The sequence below is a fragment of the Falco cherrug genome, chromosome 8 (genome assembly GCF_023634085.1).
Source record: "Falco cherrug isolate bFalChe1 chromosome 8, bFalChe1.pri, whole genome shotgun sequence".
In the NCBI taxonomy this organism is placed as follows: domain Eukaryota; kingdom Metazoa; phylum Chordata; class Aves; order Falconiformes; family Falconidae; genus Falco; species Falco cherrug.
This window is the reverse complement of record NC_073704.1, coordinates 3,866,035-3,890,480: the sequence shown is the minus strand read 5'-3', so window position 1 is coordinate 3,890,480 and position 24,446 is coordinate 3,866,035. Positions and strand designations below refer to the sequence as shown.

General features: G+C 45.2%; 1 protein-coding gene across 1 annotated transcript in view; it reads right to left on the bottom strand.

Moving 5' to 3' along the window:
• TMEFF2 (transmembrane protein with EGF like and two follistatin like domains 2) overlaps positions 1 to 24,446 on the bottom strand; it is a 131,091-nt gene that overhangs the window by 17,572 nt on the left and 89,073 nt on the right. The window contains exons 6-7 of the mRNA XM_055719288.1: positions 16,200 to 16,348; positions 14,948 to 15,007 (exon numbers count right to left, since the gene is read on the bottom strand). Of these exons, the coding sequence (XP_055575263.1) occupies positions 14,948 to 15,007; positions 16,200 to 16,348 (209 nt within the window). The remainder of the gene's footprint in view (positions 1 to 14,947; positions 15,008 to 16,199; positions 16,349 to 24,446) is intronic.

Here is a 24,446-nt window from a genome sequence, read left to right as displayed (position 1 = left end):
CAGCCCAAGGCTCCTCTCTCTGTCCTCCCCTCTGAAAAAGTATGCCTGAGAGCTGCAATTTACTCTTAATACCAGATTAAAGAGAGATGGAAATACCATCCCAGTACGTGGATGTTAGCAGCAGAAGGTGCTTCTTTATATGACCAAATTGTGTCTCCTTCAGACCAAACAGGCACAGATCTATGGAACGAGGCAGAGGGTGGCTAGGAGGGATGCTGGCACAGGGAGCATCTGTGTTCAGCGCTGTCTTCTGGGACAGGAGCCAGACCGTGGTCCCTATCACACAGCCCCATGCGGCATGTACAGACACATGTGTCTCCCCAGCAGCAAAAGCAACAGCAGCTATTCGCAACCCTTCCCGGCCTAACACGCAGCAACGCAGCAACATTAGTTAACTTAGTTAAGTGGCGATTAAGGAATAGACCTCCCCGAACTTGGCCAAGTGGTGTCCTGCTGTTTCTGCTTTGCGTGCTACTATGCAATTTCTCTATCAAAGCAGCCTTGCTAGTGCAGCACTCGGAAAGCAGCTTATTTATATGTAGATGCGGCTATATGACATTTCCAAATGCCATACATTTGCATATGAAGGTTCCACTTTTTTCCCCCACTTCGAGTAAACAGATTCTGCCGTGATTCCAAAGCCATGCTTTCACTCAACTGGAGCTTTCTGAGAACCATCCTCCTTAAGAAGCTTAAAACCCCCTGAAACATCTCATTTTCATAACTTGGCAACCTTGGCTATCAATAGCGTCTATGGGCAAATCTTTTGATTTATAGTTTTACCTTTGATACCAAACCGAGCGCAGAGAGCAAAACTGCAGGACCTTAAGATTGCATATGAAATGGCTACAGATAATCTGCAATACAAATCAATATTTGCAAATAGGCCTCAGACATATGACGGAAGCTTGTGGTCATCCGAAAAAAGGCTGTGGGTCGCATTCATTATAGCTATGAGGATGGTATTGATTTTTGTCACTGATCTTTCACTTGAAAACACGAGCAGGAGCTTGCTGCAAGCACTCCCGAGGAGCTCCCAAACTGCAAACCTAACACAAAACCACAAACTTACGTAACGCCGGGGGAGCCAAGTGGACATTATATATTCAGCTTTCTCGTTCAAGGAAGATAAGGCTGAAGCAGATGGTATGTGGGCAAAGTTTCAACCTGAATACATTGCCTTCTAAAACCCACCAGTGCTAGAACAGTCCAATTTTGTGACACAAGGTGGCCGAACACGCTACCTGTGCATTGAAGCGCTGCCCAGTGCGGAGCCTCAAGGTACGTGCTACAGAGGAGCTGCAAGAGTTTCCCGTTGGCAATGCATGTGTGGAAAAACACAAATCTCAACACCTCTCCCATACCACCGAGCATGAATAGTATGAATTATGTATGATACACAGATTGAGCCCTGTCCTCGTGCCTATTGGTGCTGGGATGCGCAGGCATGGGTGTGCGCTGAAGGAAGCGGTCTTTGGGTATCACCCGGCGGTGTGGGAGTGCTAATGGCAGGCAGAGCGGATGGCGGAGCACCAGACATCAGCTGTCCTCCTCTCTCCCAGCTCAGCCCTGCGCCACGGCTGCGAGCGGACATCCTCGCCATCCCCGCTACCCCGTGGGTGGGCAAATGCCAAGGTGAGGATGAGCTGCTCCCTCGAGGCCCTGCTCCGCCTGCTGTCGGGGGACCGTGACAGGTGCTTCCTGATGGCGACAAAAGGCACAACAACCCCTGGGAGTCACCATCACTGCAGTCTTGGCTTATGGAGTTTCACCCATCTGCCACTGCGTTTCTAGAGGACTTCATCCTCCTCCCCTGCCAAGTGGCAGATAGCATCAAATATGACAAATGGGATGAGGTGCCAGAAAGCCGATAAATACTTTTGATACGGCCCTAAAAATAGCAAAGGGATATTTGTACCCTTGTGACACTTTTTGAAGAGTAGATGGATATGCATGACCTAAGTTTTAAGATGGGTGTCAAGAATATTGATGTGTAGAGGGAGCAAGATCGTTTCGCTGGTGCCGCCCCGGGGGACAGTCGCATGATGAACAATGTCTCCCATCTCCCCGGCGCGGGTGCGCGGGGAGGGGGCTCGGGGAGGGTTGTGCTTCAGCTTGCTAGTACAGCTCTGCCCACCTAGGACGTGCCTTTTCCTCCATGGGGATGATGAAATGGGAGAAATGGGGTGCAAGTGCTCTTGGCGTGGCTGGCCAGCAACGTGGCTCACGCTAGGGCAGGCTGTGACCAGCTGCAACTACTGTACAGCTCTGAAAGGCTGTACGGGGATTAAACTGTCTAAGCATATCTTTCATAAATGCAACGGAATAAAATATGTATATGTTCTGATGGAAGAAAATGCTAGATAGGCTAAGAGTTATGAACAACAGTTCTGGTGCAGATTTGTTCTGAAGGACTAGCAAAACAGGGCGTTGTAGTGTCCTAAGTCCTTGCAGTTGCCTCCAGGCTAATTCGTGCTTCCTACATGATTGAGCCTGGCGTGTTTCTGGGAGGGAGTACACCTGTAAATTCGATTTAGAACTTCCAACCCATCTCTGGAAAGGTAAAAGTCAAGTGCAGTTTTTTCCTCTCCTCTCCAGTCCCTCCAATAACAGAGCCTCCAAAGGTCTCCAGTTCACACACGCAATCTCAGTGTCCTGAAGTTATTTTCTCTTTGGCACCTACGCAGGTGGCTGGCAGGAATTTAAGTACTGATGCAGCTAGCAGCTCTTCCAATTTTTAAGGACTACATTGATAAAAATTGCTTTTTAAGCAATGTAACTGTGCATGAACAACGCATGTTTCAATGGAGATGCACTTACCTGTACCTACCTGGTCATATCAAAGGAGCACACACATCTTATGTAACAAAACTGCATTTTCCATCAATCCTCGCCCTGTCTCTTCAGCTATGTGAGTGGCTTTTACTGGCAGAAAGATTGGGCAGGCGATCAATGAAACAAAACTGGAGTTTCATTTTGAGAAACTACTGCAAATACAAGCGCACCCTAATCCAATTACCAAGCTGTCCCCTAATTTCCAATAGGAACTCCAGCTCCGAATGGATTGTTTTCTGCGGAGATCAATGGATGGCAAGAAGCAGTATTTGAAAAGGTCTCCGACTTATATTTAGTCCTGCCAGCGTGATGCTAGGAAAATTTACTTTTTGGTTGCACACTTCAAACAAACTCAAAAAATTACAACTGAAATCAAGTATGAATGGCAAAACTGTCAGAGGGGTTTGATGGAAGGCACGGAGATGGAAAGGTTACCCAGGTACGTGACAGCGTGGGCATGTAGGTCAGGGACGTCATTTCAGCCAGAAGGCATTTCCTTCAGTCCTTTTGACAACCTGAAGGTTTTACAGCCCTAGTTTTGCACTAATTTTATATTCAGGTTTGATTACTAAAAGCAGTCTTTTTTTTCCCCTTTCTTTAGTGGGGGCGCATGTTGGTAAGGTGCTGCCAAGCTGAAGTGTGACACCCATTTGGCTCCCTTCCCTCCTTTCTTTTTTTCCAAGGTAGCATCTGTGCTTGTAAAAACATGCTGCCTGAGAGATTTCATCCAGGAAACTGAAGAAAGAGCTGCAGAATTTGCAGGAAGTGTAAGAAAATAGGAGACTGAAATAAAAATACTATCTCCTATATGTGGTATTTTTGAATGCTTCCTGAATCACGTGCCTGGCAAATCCCTTGTGCATATCTCGGTTATTTTAGTTGCCAGACTATGACCCTGAATGGCCCGTGACTATTCAGAAATATGCCTGGCGTTGGCTAAAAGCATGGTTTCAGCCATGCTTGTCACTGCTTTTGTTTGGTCTATTCAGAGAAGTTTTATTATGTTCAGAAACATCTTATTGGCATGTTGCAAAACTGTGGTCACTCCTCTGTACAAAGCAAAGCACTGCACTTGCTGAGGGATGAATCCTGCTTAGTTTGCCTCTATTTTTACTCACCTGTCTCCTCTGAGTCCTGCATTGTAAAGCTGCGATGGCAATGGGTCCACACAGCCTACAGCTTTGCTTTCTGTATCTGCCAAGTTCTATTGCTAAAATATTTTGTGGCTGCTCAGAGGATCAGTTTTTAGCAGAGCATATGTTAGAAATTCCTACTTAGTAATCAGGAGTTCAGTATGTTTCCCTTCCCATGCCTGAAGATGGGAAGAGATCCCTTACTATTCCCATAGCATAGGAGAAAATGGTAAAACAGTATCAAATGCCACTGCAGCAAAACCTGCTATATTCTTTTACCTGATTTACTGAAGATACACTTTGGTTCCCACCTGTTGTGAAGCTCCGCGATGGCAGGATCAAGCCAAAACCTTTGCATGTTCTTGGTTTTGCAACAAAAGTGTTCAATCTCGCCATACAAATTTAAACTTTTTGTCTATTACTCAATGCCAAAGGTCTATCAGGCTACAACTGGTCTCTGAGATGCAGAGAGGAGACCACCCAACGCTGCAGAACATACTCTGTGCCTACCAGTAGCCTCAGAAGCTGAAAGAGACCCCTCCAGGGTGCATGTTGCCCTGAAGACACGGTTATGGAGCCCCCACCTCTCCGTGGCTGATGACCGCAAACTCTTCCAGAAGCACAATGTCCTTGAAGTGACTTCTCCATGGACCCAGTTCAGACTCTGCTTCCTGCGCTAAGCCAGCTGCAGATAGGCTCTGGTTGCCTTGCGATGTCCACCTCCCATCAGACCCTTCTCTTCAGCCCCCATGGCTCCCCCTGCCTATACACGTTGATGTATTTTGGCGTGACGGGACACAGCGCGAGTGCAGAGCTTGCCCTGCCATTTCTTTCCCTAAGGAGCAGAACAGCTTCCCTGCACCACAGAGGTCCTGAAATTCATCAGTGGTCACGCAGCCCATTTTGAAGCATGGCCAGGAAAGTCTATTAAGGACATCTTTTTTATAAATGAACACCTGCATTTACTATTTTTATACCCCCGCACCTGTTATTATTGTCTTCTAGAAGAGCCACAGAAGTGAGCTGTAGAGATGGCCTTTGTGTAAATAAAGGGTTTAGTATTTTGTCTTAGCACTATCTTTGAACTAATATTCAAAGTGGGAGAAGCTGAATGGAAAAGAAAGGGCAATTTTGGGAAATGGAAAATTTAATAAGAATAAAAATGGATGAAAAAGATGTATAAAGAAATCACAGAGCCATTAAACTCGATGGGCATTCTCCCACTAGCTTCAGGAAGGCCTGAATTTCACCCACTGCCTCTTTAAATCTTATTCACTCTTATAACAGTATTTTAAACGAAACAGCTGACATCCTTCTGCCCAGCCAAGGCCCTTTAAATCACTGAAATGCAGGATGGAAAAAAATCTGCAGTGCCAGATGTGTCTAAAAACAGTCACAGCTCTTGTTGAGGCAATCTGCAGAGGAAAATGTTTAGCATGTATCATGCCTGACAAAACACTAATAGTTTATCAGTTCTGATATTATAGACTAATAACAGGCCCTTCCATGGCTACTTCATTTGGAGAGCACAAAGACAGGCTAGACTTCTGCTACTTGATTTTAGAACAGCGCATTTTTTTTTAATCCTTTCCCATCCTAGCTAGATGCAAGTACGCTTCCATTATGAAATGAAATTGTAAATGAAATACCCTGGGGAGGGGGTGTTTTTGATGTACACCTGACACAGCTTTAAACCACAGACAGAATAAAAGAGGGAGATTAAAACCATAGGGAGGGTTATAATTTTTTTTCCTTTTTCTCCTGGAAAATATTTTGCCATTATGTAACGCTGTCTAAAATGGCTAAGGCTGGGGGTAGCAGTAGGCAAAGTGCATTTCGATTCAGTGCCGATAACATGCTGAAATGCGCTGCCACCGGTTCCGTAATAGCGCATTTCATTTAGAGCTGTTGTATTTCCAGGAAGAGAGCTTCACACTAACTTAACACGGATGGGTCCATGGTAAAGTGACAGCCCGAGTGTGTAAGAAGTCCCCTTGCTAAGCAGGTAAGCGCTGCTTTTCAAACCCGCGTTACTATGAGTGCCTCCCTTGCTGGTGGTACAGGTGCGTGCCGCAGGGTGCCCCAGCGCAGGGAAATGCTTTTGTGGACGGGAGTACGGCAGAAGGTATAGCTGATCCTCAAAACGCTGCATCTCCCACAGAATTCCTACTTCCTACCAAGCATTTCCATTTCTCTTAATAAATTCCTGTCACTAGTGGTTTCAGTGTCTCATACACTAAATGTTAGGAAATCAAAAAAGAATAGTTATGTTGCATTGCTCGAACAAGTGTGGGTTTTAGCAGATGTAGTCAATGAAAAGAAGTGGAACCATCAGCAAAGTGAAACCGATGTGGCAAGATATTTGTCTGTCTTTATTTTCTTTACTCACATCTATTAAAAGAGGCAGAAATTGCTACTTGTCTCCATGTAGTCTAATTCTAAAGGTCTATTAAAAATAGACACACCAGCTCCTTTTCTCCCCCAACCGCATTTCTTTTCACTCTACCAGACGCATTCACACTCCCTGAGCCTAGGTAAAGCCTTTGTTATCTTAAGGTTCAGGTTACCATTTCATGTGTCTAAATGATCAAATTATCTTGTGTTTGTATTGTAATTTGACATGATGATACTTCTTCTAGAAAAGATGATGTTTCAGGCAGTTATAAGTAGCAACCTTCCTTACTATACAACTTATTTATTGCAACTGTCATATGCTTTCATCTCATAGTATTTCAATATCTAACATTTCATGAAGAATGCCAAAACATCCCATGAAACAAAATTCTGAAGAAATTCAGTTCTATGAATATTTCAATTTTTTTTTTTTTTTTTTTACATTTCAGACTAGATCAAACACAAATGTTTAAATGTTGATGTTTCCTGAAAACAGATATTTTAGCATCTGATTATAACTTTAACTCTCAAATCCTTGGGAAGGCTCTGTAATTCCTAACAGCAGATTTACAGAAACTAGGCCTAAAATAATGCTGCTAGGCATAAAAATACACTGTGGTACTCCTTAATATCCATTAACTAATTCAAACTAGCACTGTGGATGGCAAACAGCTGCTGTGCACCACCACCTCAAACAGCATCCTTCAAGGCCAACTCAAGCTAATCAAAGTGCCTGGAGCCCAGAGGATGGGTGGAACCAAGGGTGAGCAAAATTCCTCCCCAAATCCAGACAACAAGATTAATTTTCCCAGCCTTTCCCTTGGGGAAGATTGACAGAGGCTTGTCTCAAATACTTTTTTTTACTTTCCTTTCTTGTAGGGGAGGCAGGGGGTTAGAGAAGGGAAAGAAGATGCTGTCAAGAGGCAAATGCCTTCACCAAGGTGTCGGAAGGCCAAAGACAGCTGGTATCTACCAGTTTTCCGGCATGCGGATGAAGTGCGAGGAGTTACACACCAATACCTAAGTGAGCACCGCAGCTGGCACGGTGAACCCCAGCCACCGCAGCGGAGCATCGCAAGAGCCACGTGTGCCACTGCTCTGCGTCACAGCACGCCTCAGGCCGTACCTACGCGCTTTCGTTGGTCCTACAGAAGAACCAGGCTGCATGTTTTTTCCCGACCTGGTTTTCTGAACAGTGGTTGTAGGCCATGCTGCTGGGTCTTCATTTCCATAAACTTCTGAAAGCAAAGGTTGGGAAAACAAATTCTGGAAGTGGCTTTCACTAGAGCATAACAACTAGCACGACTGCAAAGCACGAAAGTGTTTTCCCAAGGGGCCTTCCTGCATTCATTTCATCTGGGTGTCCCCTGCCTTTACAGGTCCTTTTAGAAAGAAGGCATCTGCTTAAAGACAACTGAGAAAGCAGGCACTATTCAAGTTGGATCGAGGTTTAGGGATCACATTTTTATACGCAAGCAGGAAAAAGCCTTTTTTTCCCTGCACGCTCTACCTCCCTTGGAACTTACTCATTCTTCCGATCAAAACACAGGTACCAAGTAGGGGACAAAAAACCCAGTGGGTACTGAACACTCAGGTTTGCTCAGGAAAATGGGCTTCTATGCTCCAAACAAGACAAAACATATGTAAATGATACATGATGCGTTTATGGACTGGGACACAAACGGAAGGATCTGTAGAAATGCCTACATGAACTCGGGTCTGCTCATCTCTATTGCACAGCCAATTTCTGTTTTGATCCATAACCTTTAACAGAACAAAATGTTACAGAAGGCTGCTTACATGATAGTATAAGGGAAAAAAACCCCAGTAAGGTACAGAGTCTTGGGGAAGCAAAAGAAGTGGGAGTCAGTATTTGGAGAGAGCTTTATGAATTTTGCACAGTTCTGATGGAATTCCCAGATGGGAAAATATACTCGCATTACAACCCCCACTCTCACCCTAAATCTTATCTCAACCCAATATCGGTGTGGCAAGTCGGTACTTGCTTTTCCTGTTTATTTCCTACGGATCAAATTCTTAGCCTGGACATACTGAATTTTCAGGCTACCGAGCTTCTACACAGATCAAATAGCTTTCTTGATAACGTTCACTCACAACATTAATCCAAAAAAGGATTTGTTTATTAGGGGAAGAAAGCACAAATGAATTCTGCAACTTTTGATTCCATTCATTAGTGACTAATTTGAGGGCTAAGCTTTAAAAACACAAATGGAAATGCTCTTTTTCCTTCAGCTACATCAGCCTAGGTAAAGCGACGCCTAGCAGTTCACCGGAGACCTAATTTAAGTTTTAATGCTAACAATTACAGGTTCCATGAGAACGACACTGGGAAATTGTAAGTAATGAAAAGAATTTCTCTCATTATAAAACCACAAAAAACCAGAAATCCAAAAAACCAAGGCATGTTTTACCAACCTTAGCATATGTGATTCAAAGTTAAAGGAGAACTCTCATAAAAAGTGAGGTATTCTCTTGAGGCTGGCAGATTAAATGAACAATATTTCTCTCTCCCTATTGCTTATTTTTAAAATCTCCATAAGCCTGTTTCGATTTTGCATGTTGCTCAGGAAAAGACTGTCAGGAGTAAGTGGCGCGGCACTCCAGAGTGTTGCAGCTTCTTTCCTGGTATGGGACTTGTTTGTGAGGCTGTTCTATGATCCCTACAACAGTGTTTCCATCTCCTATTCCAAAAAAAATTACATAGATTTCAGTAAGATGGAGCCAAGCAGGATCTAAAGGTAAATTTGAGAATGTTCTATAGAAGAAAAAACACTTGGGGTAGCCTAGGCTGCTGCAGTGCCCACTGCTATAAAATTGCATTAATGCCCCATAAAACCTTGCACTTGTAAATGCAACTAACAATTGTAGCAACATTTAAAAGTCTCACATTTTTTAAGGAATGTAGGAATTGTATTATTCTTGCACTCCCCAACACCAGGAGTGTGTGTGCTGATGCGTGTGAGCACAGGTGGACCCCACAGCTAGACAGCATTCATGCTGCCACACAGCTGGTCAAAATATTAAAATGTGGATTTTTTTCAATTTTTAAGTGATTTGATGGAAAAGCAGGAACGCTTCCTAAATAATCTATTTGTTTAGTGTGACAACCTCTGACTTGAAGCCTGCGGAACTGAAAGCCAAGCAAATCTGCATATGCAAGGATGCAATTTCCCCAGCGTTTTTACAAAGCTGCAGATGAGAAATGGTTTCTCTAGCTGTGATGGATGCGTGGTGCTCAGGTCTATGTCTCACTTGCTAATTCCATTAAGAAGAAAGGAAAGCCTGGTTCACAAAGGCAGAGAAAAACTGCACGGCAGTTTATATCCCATTGCTAAGCTCTGGGGCTTTATTACTCTGCACCAGGTTAGGAAAGGGCTGACACGGTAGTAGACACAACATTTAATTTAAAGGGACAATGTCAAGTGGTTTACACTCAAAACTTAACCTACTTGAAAAACGTTACAATCTGGAGAAGGAATCTAGTCTGAAGTTCTCAGACTTTATTCCTAGTGTGGGAAAAAAAATTAAAACAGTCACTCGATAGCAATCTAGGACTGCTGTTCTGGCTCCTGACCACTCTCCAGGCCTGTTCCAGACAATGAAGATGACTGTGACTGCGTTCGGCGGGCTCTGGATCGAGCCTGTGAAGAAAGGGAGGCACCGCACCCCAGCGCTCCTCATGAGCTGGGCTGGTGCATTGCTGCCAGTTCTCCTCGAGAGGCACAGCTTGCTCTCCCGTGCAAAGGAACTGGAAGTTAGCGATGCAAAGTGTCGGGTTTTGGTAAAGTTTTAGTATAGTTGCCTTTTGTCAAACATGAATGTTACATTGTATATTGTATGTATTTTGGAGGCCAAGACTCTTGGACTTTTGAAGAGACTCTTTGAAGAGTCCAAGACCCTTCTTTATCCTTGGCGTGGGGAATCTGCGATGGCTCCTGTGGCCTTATCCCACGGCCCCGGCCCAGCCGAGGGAAGATGTGTTGACACAGATGGATTTTGCCCCTTTTGGTGGAGTGTTCAGTTTGCTTGGGCAACACAGCCATCTGCCGGATTACTCGCCCGAGCACCTCCGGCAGTGCCAGGAAGGTCCCAGTGCCAGAAAGCAGTCTGAACAAGATCCAAGGCTGTCACGTAGATTTGAAATCCCATGGGAAACCAGGGGGTAGAGCAGGGAAGAGAACAGCCATGAGCAGACACGCAGCATTTTGTGCTTGTTAGCGCTTCCCAGGCACAGCAACAGCATCAGCAAGAGGGGCCATGGCACCGCCTGCAAGAGAGTCCCTGAGCTAGCCAAGACCACAGAAGGCACCACTTGCCAAAGGGGAGTTTACCACCATCGAGCAACCCCAAAATACACCTCAAACTGACCATTTCTGGGTGTGCATTTTTCACCAAAGGAGACTATCGGGGCTGAAATGCCTTCTTCCCCTTCCCATCAGCTTTGCCGCACTGCTGGTGTTCAACTGCTGAGACTTGATCTAATCAATGCTCATATAGGGAGGTCTGTCTGGCCCGGAAGATGATATTATTGAGTAGGTCTACCAAATTTGTCATTGTCTTCGCTGACAATTTTCATGAATATATAACATTGAAATATGGCTCATCCATACTGACTTACTCTTTATAGTGCTCAAAATGGCTTGGAAAAAAATCTTTGTAATTTGATAATGAGAGAGGATAAAATCAGTTAGGAGAATAATTGCTAATATCCAGATCTTAAGAAGGGAATATAAATATAGAAGAACAAAAATAAATAGGTAAATGAATAAACAAGACGAAAACTCCTTGATTGCCTAGACCCTGAATGCAAAAATGCCACCAAACCCGCCAACTTCTTTACTCCTATAATGGGAAAATTCAAGAAAACATCAATCACAGGACTTTCGGCTCAGACACTACTTTCCAAAACACACATTACACTTAGAATGTTTAGAAATGCTCTTTCATACAAATCACAAGATAAAGTGTGTTTCTATAACCCAAATCTTATTTCACAAACCTGACCAACACCAACAAACTGCCATTTGTTGGAAAGAGTGAAAATCCCCTCCCCCACCCCCCCCACCCCCAACAAATACTTTAAGGTTTCAGAAGATGGAAAGAGGCCAGAATCGTGCAAAGAGAGACACAAACACGCCCGTGTGCGGACACTGTGCTGACGCGTACTGCACTCGCAGCCATGGCAAGAGCAGGTTGGTGAGCCCGGCGCGGCGGGCACTGCCACAGAAGAGCCACCTATGGCTCACTCTCCCCACGTCTGCTGTGCTGAAAAAGGGGATGCTGCTTTTCAGATGTCTCTGACATTAGGCATTTCCAATACTACAGTAAGTCTTGCCTGTATAAAGTAAGAGCCCTTAAAAAGCCAAGGTGATGCAAAAAATGTGAAGATTTATGTTCTAAAGGAACAAGTACTCTTGCTTTTGCAAACAGATTTGTGCGTTATTTGCAAGTACCGATGTGCCTGAAAGAACAGGAGGGAGCAAAGACACTGATTGAACAGACAGTTTGAATAGCTCAATATGAAAAAAATCAGCTGGGTGTTGGGACTTGTGGTTGTTCGCAAAGCTGCTGCCTTCCTGGGACCCCACGTTGAGCATGCGGGGGTGTTTATGGAAAAACCCACACCACTCTGCTACCACAATCTCTGCAAAGAGCATTTGGCACTGCTGCATTAGCATAATTGACAACATCAATTATGCCCACTGCTATTTTCTCCCCTAGGAAAGTGAGTCCATATGAGTCAATGTTTTAAAAGCGTGTAGTGCTCATGGTCTCGGTGATTTTTAGTGCCATTAAATGGCAGAGAACAAAGGTATTCTCTGGAAGGGCGCAGGCTTGGGGAAATTGCTTCAGAGGCACAATGGCTGAGGAACTGCGGCTTTTTCACACAAAGCTCCCCATGGCCAGGGCAGAATTTCCCTTCTGAGGAGATACAAAAGTAGGAAAAAAGTAGCACATACCACATTCTTATAATAGACATCATCAAATGTTTCTGCACTTGAAAGAACAGGAGGATGGCATGCAGCTTCCTGCCTGGCAAACGCTGAAGCCTGAATGTTCGTGGAGCCTCTGTTTTATACTGCTGTCTTCCTTTTCACCAACTATTTCTGAAAGGCTGGAGTTGTTGCTGCTTTTGAATAACAGCTGTCCATTTCCCCTGGGGTCTCCCAGCAGGGTTATGCTGCAAACATTTGGGGACACTGGAGGCACATGGATTGCCCTGCACGAACTTGCAGCTTTCACCCTACCTGCTGTCACCGTATGTAAACATGAAAAATTTAAGCAAGAATAATAGGTGTACAAAAAGAAGACATCAGCTGGCACAAGCGACTGTGGTTCAGGTTAAATCAATGGACAGTACCTGATGAGATCCATCCAGGGGACACAGTCGCTGCCCTCAAGAAGCCCAGTGGGGACTGAGCCATACCAGAAGCCTCGAGGAGCCGCTTGCTAAGGCACAGTGATGGTGCCTGTCTGTGCCGAAGTGGTACCTGCTGGACCTCAGTGCTGGTTCAGGATGTCTCCATCCCTCCCCACAGCTCTGGGGGAGTGAGGTGCCTTCTCTCTGTTCCATAGACGCCCATCACCTCTCACTGGACCATCTCTTCCCACACTCCTGACCTCTTGGCACTCAGACACCATCTCCACTACAGACCCACTCCTCTGTGTCGTAGCTCTGCCCTCCTCCCTGCCCAGTAACCCAGTTTCCTCCTGACTTCCCTGCTTGGTGCCCAACTCCTGACAATGTTTTGCTGCAATCAGTTTTCTTCTAGCCGCTATCTTTCTTCTCAAGCGTGGGCTAAAATATCATCTCTCTCCTAAGCCAAAGCTGTTCTCTTCCTCCTGCCCACTTGAGCTGAAGGTGCCTTCTGTGTGCCTCTTCCTCCATCACCCACGACTTGGCTATCTTTTGTCATCCTCCTCCTCCCTAATCCTCAACCTGCATCTCCTCCCTTTTTGCTACAGCTCAGCTGCTTTGTGCTTAAATGCGCTGTCTCCTCTCTAGGTGATGTAGGTCGCTGCCGTCCTAACACTAAACCACCAGGCAGCAGCAGACAGAGTAGGACAGGTTGCACAACATTTAACAAGGGGCTGCAGGCCTTCATCTTGACTTGGGCATGCAGTGCTCTCCTCAGTTCTCCAGGAAGGAAGATGAAGGATTTAATACAACAATATTACTTGCCCTTATTTCTGACTTAAATAATTTTGGCCTACTTGGCCATGTCTCCTGCCCATCACAGGATACAACCTCAGCCATTCCAGCCTTTTAAGAAAACCGGCTGCTGCCTCGCAGAAAAAAGCAGAGTAATCGAGGGTTTGGGGGAAAGACACTGAACACTCTCTCTGCGTGACCCTCACTTCGCCTGTGGAAGGGCTCCTTGGCAGTAGGAGACACTTGGACTGTGGCTCACCTGTGATCTTTTGGAAATTAATTTCAGCATTTACCTTCCGTAGACATTTCCACCCTCTCCGCTTCGTGCTGCAGCCACCCCCAACACCTAGCACTCCTCTGCCTCACCGAGGCATCATTTATTCATAGCTCTATGTTTTAATCATCACACACCATTTTTAAGTAGGAACAGAACAATCATTTCCAGCGGCTGGGTACCCTAATAACTCAGGGACGTCATGCACAAAGGGCCCTCACAAGGGATGACCAGCTGAGTTAACGGCTGCCAGAGGGCTCTCCAGGTAAGACATGTTAAGACCTGTGAAACCATCAGCTGGATTTCATGTAAGCCATGCAGCAAGCTGCTCAGCTAAACCCAGTAACCTGCACCTTCTCTCTCGGAATACTTTCAAACCACAAAAAGATCACAAACTTAAGCAATGAATGCACCACCTGACCCATTTTCACAAATACCTTCCCAAAGGTTTGAATTCTCAGTGCGAGCTGTGAAAATTTGCATGCACGTGCGCGCGCACACACACATTCAATTTCTAAATCAATCCTCCCAGGCAAAGGGTATAAAAAATATCTCCCAAGACTCACTAGTATTTACATGTTTTTAATTTCAAATGCCAAATAAGGCTATTCAGCCATTATATTTTATTGTAGCTTCTAAATAAATTAAAACCATTTATCACTTAAAAAACCCCAAACATTTTAAGAACCTTATTAACTTCATAGTTAAACACCGACAGGTAATATTTTCTATTGTGGCAACGTTTCCTGGTATCACAGCTGTGCTATGCTGTGGATATTCTGGATTTTCACTTTCTTAAACCTGTATATCGTGACAAAGATATGCACAATCCAGCACACCAATTCAATAATTTTCAATAATGTCTGTCACTTCTGGCAAATAGCTTACAAATGTTATGGCCACTGTCAGAACAGGTATTTTATGGCCAGAACATCTGTACATTGACAAAAATGGAAGCAGCCCATTTATTAAGAAGAAAAAGAGTTTCTGGCAAAAGGAAGAGTAACATGAAGACAGTGATTTCTTAAACCAAAAAACCCCACTGGAAGATGAGGACACCTCACCGTAGCAAAGGGAGGAGAGAAGAGACTTACACAGCTCCCGCGAATTATGAACCTGACAGCATAGGAACCGTACCTGCATAATCTGTTCTTGCGTAATGCCCATCTTCCGATTTTGTAGTTGTTGTAGTATTATCTGTGTGAAAAGAAATACGTTGAATTGCTTGGGGAGCCTGTCCTTGATACAGCCTATGCCCCAGTCACCAGTGCCCAGGCAAACCCAGCTTCGCTTGCATGCACAGCATCGCTGCTGGCTGCAAGGCTCCCCTGGGCTGCCAGGTGAAAACAGGAGGATCTGGCTTTTTGGAATCAAACATGAAACATCTTCCATTAAGAAAACACATTTTTTTTCTAACAATATGTGATAACAGATTGCAGCTGGGATAAATATATCAGTATGAAGCAGGAGCTGTCATTTCTGCTCTATTTCAAGTAATTGGGGAGTTTTAGTATGTACCCTGAAATGAACTGCAACATAGGGTGGTTAACTTTAAAGATACAGGAATAAACTAGAACGTGTTTAATACACCTGTATAGTATGTACATAGATGTACTGAGGATTTATAGGTCAGAAGCCAAGGGGGAAAAAAGCTATTAAGAATCTGGGCCTCAGCAGACACTTTATTTACAGGAGCTATTTAAAGGCAAATTTCCTTCATTTTTATTTTAGAACAAAACAGAGTTTTCGAAGTCAACTCAAGCGTTACAGATGATGCAGTAGCCCATGAGCAGCTGGGCACAGAGAAGCTGGCATTCATGGAGAAACACGGAGAGCTTCTCTGAGCTGCTGTTGGCAAAATTTCCTTCTGGGCACCTCTGGCACCCATGGGTGCCGCGCAGGTCTCATGAGAAACCAACACCAGCCCTGTGCTTGGAAGCAGCCTTTGGCCTCCTGAGATTGCTCCCTGCTGCTCCAGTTAAGGGAGCAACACAGGATCCATCCATTCTGGGTGGCAAAATGTACCTGCGGGGCTCTCCTGCTGTCCTGCTCCGACTCCTTTGCGGAGGACAGGGCTCTGGGCAAGCTGCTCTGGGCAAAATCCAGGTGCCTGCTTTTGAAAGCCCTGTGGGGCTGGAGAGTCCCCTGCTGCTGCGGGCAGGGTGTGGGAAGGGTTACGCACACCGCTCCTCACGCCTGGCTTGGCACCTGTGCTGCAGGGAGCTCTGCCCCCTCCCACAGCCTGTGCTCTACAGTATAGACTGCGAGAGTCTAATGGAAATGTAAGAAGTGCCAAATAAGAAGCCAGCCTTGGTTCTCTCTCTTTTTTTTTTTTTCCTGAACAAAAATTGAAAACATTCTTTGAAATGAGTTTTGTTGTGAGAGTTACCTTGACATCGACCCAAAGACATGACTTCAATTTTCTCCTGTTTCTGGCATGATGCCTCTTTGATTTGACATGCATTATCATAAGATTTCCCATCGGAAGCACAAAGAGGATTGAAGTTGGTTTGAGAACAGTCAATGTTGCACACACACCTGAAAAGATAAAGAAAGAGAAAAAAGAAGAGGCTAATATAAGAAAGCTTCTTCATGACATCATAAATATATCTCAGAAATAAAAGTGTGTGTATTTTCCTGACTGCGCAATGCAAATTGACAGAACGAAAGTGGAAAGTTATGTCAAGAGGTCATTTGTATTTCTGGATGTAAATGAAATGCAAGGAGAGGCAAGAGACACAGAAAAGCAAGCAAAAGGAAAGGCAAAAAAAGTGTTATATGTGGAAAACTATGCCACAGCATTACCACTTGTAATTTCTTGTAAACCAAAGAACGCCCAAGCAGATAGGCAGATAATTCAAGCTTCTGCACCCTCTTGCAATTAAAGAAGCCACAAAATGCCCTTCTGTTGAGGTGCTGCCCATCGTATGCAACACGGTATAAATGTGGGTTTATACTATGATTTAATTCTGATAATAATTACTTAGAGGCATTCTGGTCCTAATAAAAGATGTGATACTGGAGCCTCACCTCACCCCACTGGGATAAAACCACCTGCCCAGATGGCGACTGGCAGCAGGGATGTGGCTGTCCCCTCTTTGTGCCCGGGGCTGGTGGGATCCCCCCAGCTCCCGCATGGGAAGCAGCGAGGCTGCTCCGTAATAAAGCCAGGGGAATGCTGTTCTTAGGAGAGACTTTGTGCACAAGCCCTTTCTGAAGCATTTGAATAACTCGACAACCAAAACGCCTTCCTCAGGTGTCACCCAGGAAGGTCCGTGCCCACTCCCAGCCTGGGGACACGCTCTGTGCAGGGGGTGGCCCCCACAGCTGTGAGCAAAGTGCGGGCAAGTGTGGGTAAGGCAGTGGTAGCCCTGTCCTCGGGGAGCTTAGGGGCATCTCCAGAGCCACAACGACCAAACTCCTGAGCATCTGGGATGCCACAAGATGTGAACCAAAGCTCAGTGGGGGCATTCACTTCAAAAGTCTGGTCTAGAGCTGAACTAACACACTAACGTGGATATGCCCTGATCCCAGCAAGCCTCAGCATTGCTCATAAGATGGAGAAACCTAATTACTTCCATCAACAGCAGGCTGCAGCCTTTTTTCTTTAGGTTTCTCCTATTTCATTATCATTAGCGATGTCAGACACCCTTGGGCATCGGCAAGGGAAAGGCATGCTAATCTGCTGTCCCCCGACTGCGCCACAGAACAGACAGCTCAGCTTCAGCAACGCCTGCATTAACACCGATGTGCTCCTGCTCAGGGACAAAGCCAGAGGTCTAACCTGGCAGCTGCTTCAGCTCTTCTGAGCACGTAATTGTGCACATGCTGCTATCTAAACTCTTCCCGGCTCCTTCTGACATTTAAGGCAAAGGAATGCGACCGATGCTCTATCTCCAGCCCACTGGTTGTGCTGAACCTCACGGCGCCGACTCCACAGCTTTCCCTTTGGAAAGTTAAGTAATGGAAATGTCAGCCTCTAGCCTCACTGCTTGATCTAAGAAAGCGTTTAAAAGTCAGTTCACATCCCATTCACAGCAGACATCTGGACACCTTCAACCACTGGAAATGCAGAGGGATACAGGCAAGAGAAACCTCTGGCAGAAAGAGGAAGCATAGGAAATCAGACAGCGTGGGTGGGATTCCTCCATCACCCCCTCTGGCCTCTCGCCTCTTCAAACATGCCCAGGGCGATGAAAATCAGTGGGACTGGTGCTTGCCTTCTCCTTTACATTGGGTAGGTCTATTTCCCCCAAACGTTCAGAAAGTACAGAAAACTTGAGCTCAAAAAGAGACCAACAGTGAAAAGCTGTGCTTATAAATTAAATTACATTTCATAACTAGGGGAAGAAGAGAGTCTACTCCCTGCGTAACCATTTCCCCACACTGATGAACATATGGAATATAAGAAAAAAACCCAGTCCATTTCCTAAGAACCTCCTTATCAGCGGAATAAGAATGTTCTGCTCCACCGAGATATTAACCATCGCCATTTCTTCCCACAGTCGTTTCCAGCTTCCCACCTTAGTCAAACTCACTTCATTAGGAAACATTAGGAAACATTTACTGCTCAAGTAATAGTGATTCTTTCCACGTAGCTCCACCATTTGCATTTCAGATGGGACACAATCAGCCATATGCTCCTTTTTTGTAATAAACCAGCTCAGAAACAGCTTCGCTTCCCTACATTTTGCTACAAAAAATGAGTGTAGGTTAATATATATTATGTCTTGAGTCAAGAGAAAATTAAGTCAATGAGAAAACTAAAACAAAAGGGTGCTCTTTAGGGGAAATCTAAGCAATACTGGATGCAATTTCAAAAAAGCCTAGGGGATGTAGGAACCTGTGCTAGGAGTTAGGCACTTAAGAGACATATTTTCAAAGGTGTTTAGATGCTTAAAGATGCATGCAAACACTTTGTGTGGGATTTTTGAAATCTCAGAGACTGATCTCCCATTGATTTCAAAGACCATTTCAGAGCCCACTAGGCATTTATTTGCATCCTTCGATACCTTCCAAAAAACAAAGTTCCAAAACGACTTTTCTAACCTCTTTCAGTAAAAGTAAGAAGAGAGCCAAGGTTTTTCTCAACTCCATTCTAAAATCTTCACTGCGAGACCAGCCTTTCTCTCCAAGCAAGGGCTCCATAGCTGCACGCTGCACTGAGGCCGCACCACATGAGCACCACGGACCATGTGCAACTTGTGCCACCGTCAGGTTGCTCATGGGGGAGGGACAGAAGAAAGGGACAACCTCGGGATGACGCTATCTTACAGGATCTCCTGTGTGAAACCTGATTTTTGGGGCTGACTAGAGGGCGGTGAAAAAACACTACAATAAACCTGTCACCCCAATCTCCTTGCAGCAAGGATCTGTGCGTCATCCACCCCTTGCACAGCTTTCAGCGGGCGGCTTCTAGCTTGCATCTGCAGTTTCTTACTGCTTTTGCACTTATATACTCAAATCCTACTTTAAGGCTGCACAATTAAGTCAACATCAAGTATACGTCAGGAAATGCTAAAGGTAGGATTGCATCAGGAAGATTAATGTGCCTGGGTTGCTGACTCTGTTTAATTTATAGCGCTCATCTTATCAGGAAAAATGACAGTATATTCAAACACATTTTTTCAAACTAGAGGAACAAGCAGTCTGCCATTTCAACCATGCCCCCAAATTCCAGAAGAGTAAATAACTGACAAAGAGGTGGGGCATTTACTCCAAATGTGCATGCCCAGGCACCCGCGGTCACAGAGCATACATCATCCTTAAGCGGGATCCACTGGCAACGTAATAAATACAACATGAACAGCACTTAATGCATTTGATTGAATGAAATCCTGTAGCCATAGGTAACGCTGCCTTCACTTCCCGAAGCATTACAAAATGCAGAAGTGTGGCCGCCTCCCACTAAACAAGCAGAACCAAACCGTCACATTCCCGCTTGGCCCCCAGGGCGCACCTTAGGTGGGCGTCCCAGTGTCCAGAGTTCAGATCCTGCGGGACACAGGAATGCCCTGCCCCAAGGAGGTCCTCGCCCCAACACGTGTCAGGCCCAGAAATCCCGTCCTGCTCCTGGCTAGCATCCAGCCCTGGTGCTTCTCCTCACACTCAACCTGCAAATTTGGCCAAGGCCAGGCTCTGCCCTGTCATCTTCCCGCTCTCCCACAGGTGACACAGCCGGAGCGGCCTCATCTCTTTTGGGTGCTGGCTGTCCTGGCCCGGGGCTCCCCGCAGGTCCCCTTGCCTGCACGGGGCTGCCAGCATGCATCCACTGCCACGTGCCTGCAGCTTCCCGGTCCCCGAGACACTTCAATACGCCTCTAATTTTAAGTAATTTGATCATTTGACCATTTTATCATCCTGACTATGGCTTCTGATTATAGTTCTATCAATAAATCTATTTGGTTTCTGTGTTCCTAAGCGCAGCGCTGAAGAAAGCTTGGCAATATAAAGGCTGACTGAGCTTTCCTTGGGCTCAAGAAGCTGTGAGAGGGTCAATGAGGTCTCCTAGGGGGGTCACAGGGTGAAACTGTACCCAAGAGCATACACCAAATACATGTGTAAGGCTTAACTATGCCTTCTGCAGTCAGAAAAGCAGCTTTAAAAGCATCTGTGAGGAAAAAGTGCTTCCAAGATGCCAGCTGATACCCTGCAGCTCCCTTGGGAAAGGAAGAAATACTGAATGCTGTCCCACAGGCCCATCACATCTTTCAAGTAATGGGCTCATATGTTAATTGATTAAAATTTGGGCTGTCACTATAAACAATCATTAAACAAGGCTCACTTTCTTATGTCTATTCTTTCAGGTCATTATGACAGTCTCTGATGAATTCCACTACTTTTATATGGTTTATTTTATTCCATTTCATTTCATATGATGAAAATCTTGGAGGAGCTGAGCAGCCAGCAACCCACTTAGTTATGCTGGTGATCAGAAAAGCAAGAAAAATCAAAACAAACTAAAAAGACTGTCTGACGGGCATACCTGGGCACCTCCTCAGGGGATCTGGGGATAATTCCCCCAGGGGCATCCTGCAGCACTGCTTGGTGGCTTTGCCAGACCCTCTTGTGAGAACATCATGTTCAGGCACAACTGGAAGGTCTCTGCAGACGGAGGGGCAGCTCGCAGCTAACATGCTGGAGAAGCCCACGAGGCTGCCTGTGGGAGGGCTGGCAGAGCTGAACCGAGCCCGAGGCAGGTAAGATGCTGACAGGCACCTCCTTGTGCCTCTCTGCTGACTTGCGGGGTGCAAGTCGCTGCGCTTCGGCCTTTGAGCTTCTGTCAAGGCAGTAACTGCTGTAAATATACTAAACAGCACAAGGGAGCGCGTGTGCCTTTGGGTTGTCATTATTTCACCTGCGCAGCGTACTTCTCCCCTTCCCAGGGAAATGAGAGAAGAGCACAGGGTAGACCAGCAGTGATTTCTTGCACAGATCTTGACCAGGAAAACCGCTGCCCAGAGCTCAGAGGGGTCTGTGTCCCAGCAGCGATGGCACTGTGCTGCACCGGGTTGCTCGGCCACACTGGAGCAGCTAACTTGGCTTTCTGTTGCATCAGCCTCTGTAAAGATTGATGGGGTCAATAAACCAGGCACAGGCAACTACACTGGTGAGTGCACAGGCTCCTAACGCCCCACTTTTCTGCAAATAATGTATGGTATTATTTTCTGGGCACAGAGAGTACCTTTGCCTGCAGAGAGCACGCCACTGAAGAGAGGATTCATGGCTACGAAGTGCTGTCCCTGGAGGGAGGAACTGCGTTTTAAGGCAGCGTCTCAATAAAACGAGAGACTGGTGCTTTGCCCATGAAGTGTTGGGGAATGCTATAATTATATTTCCTTAGTTCATGAATAAAGTATAATCATTAGTGACACAGTGATGATAAAAAGAGCCCCACTCCACACTTTATCTTTAATCCTAAGACAACTATTCAGTCTCCCTTCTCAGCAAAGTATTACTGAATAATAATTTTAAAGAAAGCACTATGCAATATCTGCACATAGCATGAGGAAGGTTTCATATGTAGCTCTGATGGGAAGGAAGGAGGATAAATGAGACAATGCTTCTAAAAGAGCGGTTTTACTGGGAACAGATGCAGGCACATTTTCGTCAGAGCGAGATGGCAGTGGCAGTTCTTCCCTATTCAACATCTTTTAATTAGCTCTCTGCAGTTTGGAAACCTGAGAGCATTGTTGGTACTACCTCTGTTTATTAAAGATTCATATTCAGACTTTGCTGGCCATGGGTCATTTGCTTTTTGGAAGCAGAGCAACAGAAAATTGTGTCTGAGAGATCTGCAAAAAAGTACTTAATGAAATGACTAACGTCTTCAGCCAAGTGTCTCGTTGATTACAGGGTCCAAACAGCAGAACAGCAATAAATCTGCCACAAAGAGAATTGTCAGTCAAGAAAAAAGGCATAAAACCAAACAGACAGGGAAGCGAGAGCTAAAAATGTGAAAATGCAAATATAGTGTTATTTTTACTAGTCAGAGCTCTGATATTTGAGCACATATGCTAATTTGGTCAAGTGTGAGATCCCACCATGTCTCAGTGAGCACTACTTTACAGGGAAAGTGATGTTCCATTCTGCAATCATTTTAAATGTCGTATATTTTCTCCAGGCAAAAAGAAAAAAAGGAAGGAAAAAAACAACAGCATTTTGCAGTATAAAAAAGCTCAAAGCCTTCCCTTTGCCATAAACCAGTGTATAAATAAAAACACGGTTGTTGTACGTTTATGATATTTCCACCAGAGACATTTCTTATCTTCCTTTGACCAGAAAACAGCGAGCAGCAACTGAAATTTCTGGTTGGTTGTCAGTACAGTCCTCCCCAAGCCCCCTGCCCCTCCGAGTAGGACATTAAACATCCATTTAAAGCAAACCTGGCAGTATATGCCTGCATAAAGAGCCTGGCAATCAGTCCCAAATGCCTTCTCTATCATTTGGATTCCTGCAAGGTTTTTCTTTCTGGTACACAGGGCATCTTTGTTGACATTACCAGCAGGCAAGTTGAAATGAAGCCAGGCTTAACATTACGCCTCAACATTCGAACACACATTGTACCATGGTTCAGCCGCGTGTCAGGAGGCTGGTGGGAGCGCTCATTTACCCAGGCAGCTTTGGGTATGTTTAATATGTCTCAACACAACACCACGCAGAGATATCTGAACCAGCTCTAAGCAGGGACTGGCAAGGTTAACCAGGCTGGGCAGACCCAGCCTCTGGGAGCTCAGCTAGCCCGTTCCGACCGCCTGTGTGCTGAGGCATCGTGCCTTGTTAAAACACACTGCCTGCGATACCCCTTTAGCGGGGAGCAGCCAGAGGTTACCTCTGCTACCCACCTCAGCGCCACATCAGTCATCCTCAAAGCTGCGCCCCCCTCCCCAGCACCTACATGGGATTGTTCCAGGGGAATCAAACGCACCTCCGTGTTGACATCAGTCTTGAAAAGACCACAGAAATACCAGCTTCTTCCTCCGGCCCTCCGCCCGTTTACCAGTGCACCATTAAGCTTTACAATAACCTCAGACAGCCCTATAGCAGCAATGACCTGGTACTATTACACCCATTTTACCGAGAGGTAAGTTGCAGCGTAAAGTCCTGGTACCCTCAATACAGAGTCAAGGTACCTTCTGGTAGCTGGGCCAAGCGCAGGTGCCCTCGCAGTGGTCTCTGCAGCACGCGGAGCACAGCCCAGGAGGGTGGCACCTGATGATGCCTCCAGCCGGGAGATAAAACTGCCTGGCATCCTCGCCTGGTTTCACATACAGCTGAACATCAGGTACACAGACTTACATATATAAAATATATTGATAATGCACTCAGGCACACAATATTTTACGCTTTCTATGAATCATCTGTTACAACCTGCCTGTGCTTGCCAGGAGATTGAAATCCTATCACCGCACTTTTAAGAACATCATTAAGAGGCTTAAAGAATAGAGACACTGCGTGTCTCCTTCAAACCAAACTTTGCTGTATTTTTGAAGCTGATGCAAAACTTTAGCTGCAGTGCAGAACAATAAACAATACATATTTTATAATGGCAGCACAAAAATAGCATGCGATATTTCTTTCCCGGGCCTGCTACTTCTTCTTTTCTGCTTTAAGATCACAAGAGAAGAAAAAGCACAGCTTATTTTGAGTGCCTTCCATTCAATGTTATTTATTTATCTAATCTATTTTTATTTTTTGTCCTTTGCAGCTCAGCTTCTGCACTAAGGGCTTTAGCACATCTACTTTTCAGTGGCTTCCCTGGGATATTTTACCTATTTCAGCTGTTCAAATGTTTATCTTCATCAGGAGTAAAAGGAGAAAAGCTTGATTCCCTCAGGGTGACGCAATGTTTCTGCATGGCATTTCAACAGCATCCTGTTATTCAAACAATTAGGAATCACAGAGACCATGCATGGAATTATCAGCATACTGCTTAGAGATTTTTATTATTATGTAGTGCATAATGAAAATGATTTGAAAGACCCCAAAGCATCATAAGAGAAGGAAGCACTGAATAATCAGGTGATTTTAAAAAAATTTTTGTTTATGACTGCAAGAGACCAAGATATTTTTTACTGGACATATGTCAAGCTAAAATGCACTAAAGTGGTGAATATATTTATCGATGTCCTTCCTT